General features: G+C 37.4%; 1 protein-coding gene across 1 annotated transcript in view; it reads right to left on the minus strand.

The window, feature by feature from the left end:
* The window catches only part of RABEP1 (rabaptin, RAB GTPase binding effector protein 1), a 31,247-nt gene extending 24,278 nt beyond the window's left edge, over window positions 1–6,969 (minus strand). Inside the window, exons 1-3 of the mRNA XM_009319289.1 lie at window positions 6,596–6,969; window positions 4,249–4,452; window positions 2,826–2,986 (exon numbers count right to left, since the gene is read on the minus strand). Coding sequence (XP_009317564.1) covers window positions 2,826–2,986; window positions 4,249–4,381 — 294 coding nt within the window. The 5' untranslated portion in view covers window positions 4,382–4,452; window positions 6,596–6,969. The remainder of the gene's footprint in view (window positions 1–2,825; window positions 2,987–4,248; window positions 4,453–6,595) is intronic.
* Window positions 6,970–7,606: the final 637 nt, after the last annotated feature.

Raw genomic sequence — 7,606 nt, forward strand, 5'->3', positions numbered from 1 at the left:
ACAAGAGGATGCTCAAGAATGCCTAACGCCAGGTTTGCAGAGTTGGATACCTCTGGCAAAGTAGTCACAATCTAGTAAATACAGCTCAAACTAGTATGCTTATCAAAACATTACCCACCCACCCCAAGCGCTCCCAAACCAGGATAAATAACATGCACACTGGAAGTCTGAGAGCACACATACCAAAACTGTACACTCAACCAAATAAATAAACTTCAAATTCAAAGAGATATTTACAGAATTTGGAGCAACATTTGTTATCTACCCTTCATCTCTTCCAGGGGAAAACATATGCAGGCAACAAGCATAATCATTAGCAATTCTGCGGATGCAGTACTAAATTTCATGGATTTTCTTTGTTGTTTAAAATGGATTTTATAGCCAGATTGAACAGAAGTGAACTGAGATATTATCCAGCCAAGAAGGTTAGTGTCCTGGACTGAAACATACGGCTTGTAATCTTGTCTCTGCTCTGTCCATTCTTCTCACCTCACCTCTCATTGAGAATGCTAGACAATGGTATAGTTTTCTGCTAGTTTTAAGAAATGTGATCTGTTACATGCTGGTACAGCACCTACTTACAACCCAGAGAGCAAAGTACTTTTTTTTTTTTTTTTTTACTCCTTTGAGATTTTTGCAGATTCCTTAGAACTGGCTAGAAGATGAAGATATTTTTTTAAAAACCTCTTTCCAAATTTATGCCTAAAAATAAAATAAATCCATCCTTATAATGGAGCATAAAAAGATGGAGGATGAATACAACATTGTTGGCTGGAAATACCATTTTGCATGAGGAATTGATCACAAGTCTTCAAAGAGCACATCCCAAGTGATCAAGAAAATTCCTCCTTTTGTACTGAGTGCTGATGTATGAATATTCATTATTTTGCTAGCCAAACACAGCTTTTTGTGGGCTTGGGATTTGCTTGTTTGTTTTTAAGTGAAACGAATGTCCTTTTTCTAATTTTGATCTAATTCTTAGTCTCCTTGAGGAAAAACCTCACAGGTTTAATGACGAAGAAGATTAAAAAGGCCATGCAAAGCAGTTTAAACAATTATTTCAAGCTGCACTCTGAAGACCAGATTTATCCCTCCTCCTTGTATTACATAAAGTACATGTTCCTCTGCTTTACAGGCCTATAAAGCTTTCTGAGCTCATATGAATAACAGATTAATAAATCGATCACCTTTTTCTTTAGTATTACAAGGGATATTTATTTCCATTTTAAAGGAGTATAGTTGAAAATGTTATTTATCTGCTATACTAAACTTAAATGCTAACTGGCACACAGTAAAGCCACTACATTTAGGTGAGCTGCTCTGTTATCTGAGCAACTTGTAACTCCAACTGTTACCTTATCAGTACATTCAGATAAAAAAAACGAAAAGTGCTGAGATTTTAGTTATTGGAAAGACTCTCTCAGTCAAGAGAGATTGTTTTCTGAAAATTCTTGCTGGCAGTTTGTTGGTAATGCACTGCCAGGACTTTTGCGCTATGAACTCTGCATCTTCCAGGTTGTTTCTAGAAGACTCACCACATCGATCCAATTTTGAACCTTCCTTCTAGCTTCAGCTGAAATCTTTTTTCTCTTAATAGAGCTAAAACCTTCTCTTAAAACCAGCTGATATCTTAAAATTCCAGTGGCAGTAATTCTGTAGTCAGAACATTAGCAAATAGGCTTTACTCTGACTTCCACCTTTATAAATCAGGACTATACAAAGAGCAGTCTCACTGAATACCCAACAGCAATTATGCAACTGCAACTACAGCAATATTCAAGAACCTCTTTATAAGTCTCAGAAAAAGAATTCCATTTTGCAACACTGATTGCTTGTTACAACATAGTAAAATTAGGTAAAATACTTATTATGTGGAATGTTTGTGATATTCAATACTGCGTTTCTTCTGCTGACAGCAAGCACAAACAAGGAAATTCAGTGATGTGGCAGATTATCAGATGTTAGTCTACTCCTTTATTGAATATAGGATCATTTATTACATATAAAATTGTCTTAGAATACCTTGAAGACTACTGTGAGCCTGCTGAGAAGACAAATTCACTTAAATGCAAGTTTTTATAATATGATAAACAAAGATTCCAAAACATTCATCTATTACAAGTTCAATTTCCTTCCTGCCTGAAAGAGAAATACACCAAATCTTCAAACTCAACCAAAAAAAATCCAACCTCAGTACAAGGCACTTCAATCTACTTCTACAAACTCTTCTTTGAACAACAACAACAACAAAAAAATCTTTCCAAACTCCAGGGCAACTATCTTTCATCATCTAGAGCCTGTTGTTTTATGACAGCAAGGTTCTGTATTTCCAAGGAAGCCAGTAGTACTGTGTCATACAAACATGGCTTGCCTTGAAGAAAGATGAAAGACATTTTAGATATAGTGCCCATTAGAAACCTCAAAAGAAGTTCATAAGATCTGAGAAAAGGAATAAAGGTGCAGAGTTGTAAAGGAAATTTCATAAATCTGCAGTCAATCTAGAAAAATCTAGAGGGGGTTTTACTTGAGTTCATTTAACACTATGACAGAGACTGTACAAGGCCTCCTGCTTTTACAAGCTGAAGGCCAAACCTTACCATCTTCTCGGGTGCAATCCCCGTACTGAATCCACATAATCAGATGCATCGCCTTTATGGATTCAAATGCAAGATTAGGGCATGATGACTTCCATGAACAAAGAGCTGAAAGTTGGCAGAATGAGGCTATGTGTACTTCTGAGGAATTATAGCAGGGCGTAGAAATGAACTCATGCATAACACAAGCGTATCTTGAAACAGAAAGTGAAAAGCTAGATTTCAACGTACCTTTTTCATTTCATTTTCTAGGTTTTCTTCCTCTTGACCTTCAGACAGTCGCCTTCTTAACTCTGCTATTTCCCGTTCCACATTTTCTCGATATTGATTCCACTGAGCTCGCTCTTGCTCCAACCTGTGATGATACTGGAGCTCATAGTCACGAACAGTCTCTATAAAACAGTATTTTCAAAACTTATTTTCAACGTAAGTTAAAAAACAGAGCTTTAGGAACTCCATCTCCAACCAGTCAATGATTTATCATAATTTATCAAAACTAGTTCACAATAGTGAACTCTCCCTTCCTCTCTTCCCTTTGATTCTTGCCCCAAAAACCAACTACACAAGCAAAAGATTCAAAGGAACTGCATCTCAATTTGTACCATCATTAGAAAAACAAACGAGCCTCCAAAACTGTGTAAATCCTAATTTGAAAACAACGTACATGTCTAACATCCTATTTAGCAGCACATTTTGTACCTTCAAGCACATCATCCAAACAAACTACCAAAACCTACTTATTTACTCCAAAAAGCAAAGGAACTAGAACTTCTCACATAGCTTTCATTTCCCTATTATTAATACTACCTCTTCAGGTAAGGAGCTGTCTTTGTTTACATACGTACAGCAGCTGGCACAACTGAGCCTTGATCTAGGTTTATGTATCTATGTACATCACAAACAAACAGAAATTTGTGTGCTCAATATACATGAAGATTTGTGTTCTCTGGGGGAAAAACATAATCAGATGATGGAAAAACTGCCTACGGCCAACAGGCTGCAGGCTCAGGATATTGTGATGCTGTTGTCAACCTTGAAGAAAACAGCCAGTTACGGCAACAGTCTGTCCCCAGTTTACATCCTGCATTTTGTTCCTTGCACATAGTTTGTCTCGGAAACGTCAACAGCTGTGCAATATGCAAACATAACAAAGAATAGCTCAGAACTATCAAGAAAAAACAATGACCCATGACTGATACAGAGCAGCATGTTCAGTCACTAGCCTGGGGAAAAGTCCATGTGATAGCACTGGAGGGACACGTAACTGTCTGACAGCAGAACTATGTTTACACAGAAGGAGAAAAGAGAATCACGCTGTCAGCCTAAAGCTGTTTTCAGACTTGTCAAATTACATGCATTATACTTATCTTCATTAAGTGTGATACTTCATCCTTCCTAGTCCCTCAAAAATGCTTTGCATATATGTGGGAGTTCCCATTGCCATGATTCCTTCTAAATTCTATCCTCATATTAACAGAAAAGAAGCTCCTTTTCACAAACTTAGGAACTACGCTTCATCTATCACTTCTGTAGCCCAGTTTTGCCAAGCCATGAAAAGCAGCTATCCATATTCTGTGCAAGAGCAGGCACAAATCACTAAACGCATACTAAAGAGGTGTCTGATCGTAGCGGCAGCAGCTTGCCTGGTTGTTACCTTTCATAATAGCTTGTAGTGAAGCTACTTCTTCTTGCCACTGTCTCTTCACCTCATCGATAGCTTCCTGCTTTGTATTCTCAGATACTGTAGCTATAGCTTTGATGTTCTCCATTTCAGCATGAGCTTCCATTAGCTGGGTCCGCAATTGTCCCAGATCATCTTGGGCTGCTTGGAGCACTGCATTTTGTCTTTTCAGGTCCTCTGAAAAGAAGTATTATTTACATTTAGCTTAATTAATAAATTCAATCTGAAGAGTATCCATAGTTGCTACGGCAAAGAACAGTGCTCTAACAAGGGGGTGAAGGAAGCACTGATACTAAAGCATCTACCCATAACAACTGAACAAATGTTAGCAGGTGTCTTTAGTCTTTCTTGACTTCACTTGCCCTTGCCTTTTATTAAAAAAAGTACCTTCTCATGGACGCAGCCACAAAGCAGACACTGTAGATATAACCTATGAATCAATATACCTGATGAAAGTGAACTGTGCTTTTAATTAGTTCATTATTATTTAACTCATTCTGGTAATGAATCTGGAAAAGATAAGAACAACAGACAGGAAGACAGTTCTTTCCCCATTTTTGGCACCAACTTGGTCCTGAATTTGTATAGTTGGTCCTTCGTATCTCTTGAACAAAACCACTCTGTGACCACTGCCTGGAGCCCACATAAGAAAACTATGCAGCCTAATTTGTTTGGCTTTGCTAAAACTAAGCTTCTACTAAAAAAAGAGATACATTCAATGCAACATCCACTACTTCTCTAATTGTTGCAACTATAAACAGGAATTAAACTAATTTCACATTATCCTCCTGAGTTTTCAGTTAATCTCTGAATTAAAAAGCTCTGGAAGATATATATTATACAATTCATTCCAAAAGCACTAACACAAAATATATAGTTTTATGCCCACATAGCCTATTTCAATGGCAATCACTTTTAGCAGAAACATCTGGCCAGTGTACAACAAACAGCAAGCTATCTCCATTTATTTCCCTCAGTATCAAAACGCTTAATCAATCCTGGTGCCCAACACCTTACCCCCGATAGAGAATATGGAACCCTGAGCTGATCGGGTACTCAAAAGGGCATTAATCCTTGTGTAAAAAAAACAAGATCTTGTAGCATTTATATTACTTAGTTCTCGAATGACAGTATCAAGGATGGGCTGCCATGTCCCAACATACATTTAGGAAAAGGTCTTGGAGAACGGGGGGGGCGCGGGGAAAATTGCTTGTATATTCTCCTCTAGTATCCTTTCACTTCAGTACCTGTGAAAGTTGGATTATTTTTTTTTCCCCCGCTCATCACAATTTATTTTTATTTTCTATTTTTTGACTGTTATGTTCTGAAAAAGAATTATTGCTGATCTCATTAGTAGGGTCTTGTATCTTAAATTTCCTTTCATCCAGCTGCTAGAAACACAAAGAAATAGGCCTTCTGTATGATCTGATCTTCATTATGCCTGTTGTATTTCTGCTCTTATAAGCTTATACAAGCAGCTGCAGTCTTAATGCATTATTTTTTGGCTTTGCTTTCATATGTTAAGGACAGGAAAATCATCAGGATTAGAAATAAATCAATTTGGCTCTCAGAACAGCAGTTATCTCTACTCTCCAGTTCTTCATCAGATATTTGAGCTCACATGGTTCAAATTTTCCTATAAAGAGTGTTACTGAAATAGATGCCCTTGGCTGGTATTAAAACTTTTATAATGTTTGTCTGCTCACATTCTACCTCAGATGGAAATTTAAGACAAATTAAGACTACATAAAAAAGCTAGTCACGAAGTACAAACAGCACACCACCTCGACTATGTCTTTCCACTTCCCAGATCAGCTGCTGTTCAGAGAGAACAAGCACACCATGACTTCAGAATGTTAGTATTAAAACTCACTGGTGGTGTTTCTGCGTGTACATCAAGCTGCTCTGCTGACTCCTATCCACGCAGACAAATCTTTAAATTAATTCTAAAAATTCATTCTAGGAAGCTAAATAGCCACCTGTTGAATTTTACTTTCTGCTTGTCTCTTTTGGTCTTATTATGTGTCTGTTTAAAAGACTACTGCCACTTTTTCATTTTTGGCAAATCAGAAATAACAATCATGCTGGATATGCAGTCGACTATCCCAGTACTGGAAGAAAAATCCCTTAAATTCTAATTATCCTTAACCAACTTTAAAAAAAATAAACAAAAAAAACCCCAAACAAAAAGAAAGTATGTGGTGTGCATAGGCAAATGTGGAGTAGTAGTTGGCATTACAATTGTTATTCTTCATACAGGGATTATCTGAAGCTCAAGTTTAATTAGACTTTAGAATAACTCAGAGAATTGAAAACTTACCTTCCTTAGCCAAGTATAACTCCTTAAATTTTGCTCTCTTTTGATTAAATTCTTGCTCAAGTTGCTGCTTTGTGCGCAGAAATTCTGCATTGACCTTTTCCAATTCTGCTACCCGTTGTAGAAGAGCAACTAAAAATAAAGTAGAAAATAAGGTGCATCACTAACAGTTAAGGCATCCCATTCTGCAACTTTGAGGTTTGGGACTTATTCTTTTTAAAACACCTTTATTCAGTAGCTCAGCTGTTGCCCCATGATACATCAGGACAACTAGTCAGAGTCTTTAAGCAACAAGGGAAGATACGCCCTCTTAGACTGCAGCACCAAATTGTAATAGACATCTTCACAGCACTAGAGGTGCCTGTGGCAGGGAATTCTGTAGAAAACGATCAATCTCCCAAAGAAAATCATAATTTTGTACAATAAAGAAAAAACTGGAAAAAACCCAGTGCCAGAATTATTTGTATTGGTGCTTCTTTCCAAAACACTGGGAATTTAGTCACCAGGCACAGGAAGAGTGTGTGAAGGCTGAACAACAAAGCACCAAGTTCTCAAAGGCTGAGGTCAAAGAAAACAAAGTGACAGCTGCTCAGCTAACAGCTATGGAAGAACAAAGCACAGAAAACCCCATAAGCTAAAAATTAGATGCCGTTATCTTTCCTGTCTTCAGTTCTGCACATTCACCAAAAGAAAGTTTCTCAGACTATACTCAGAGAAGTTTGCCAGAAGATGACCACAATCTATGGAGAAATAACTGATCATAAGACAAAACTCTCCTTATTTCCAGCAGGCAAAAATCCTCAATGGCACACATATATCACACTATTGTCCAGTATCTACCACATTAGCAGTTGATCTGGTGGTACAACAAAAGAGGGAACAGTAGGAAGTCCACAAGACACCTAAAGATTGTTACAATGTGGTTATTATTGAAAAAAACCATACAAATACCACTGCATGATGCTATAAAGATCCCCCACAACCACCGACCCTATAATATTAATCTCCATGTGC

The sequence above is a fragment of the Pygoscelis adeliae genome, unplaced genomic scaffold (genome assembly GCF_000699105.1).
Source record: "Pygoscelis adeliae isolate BGI_AS28 unplaced genomic scaffold, ASM69910v1 Scaffold282, whole genome shotgun sequence".
In the NCBI taxonomy this organism is placed as follows: domain Eukaryota; kingdom Metazoa; phylum Chordata; class Aves; order Sphenisciformes; family Spheniscidae; genus Pygoscelis; species Pygoscelis adeliae.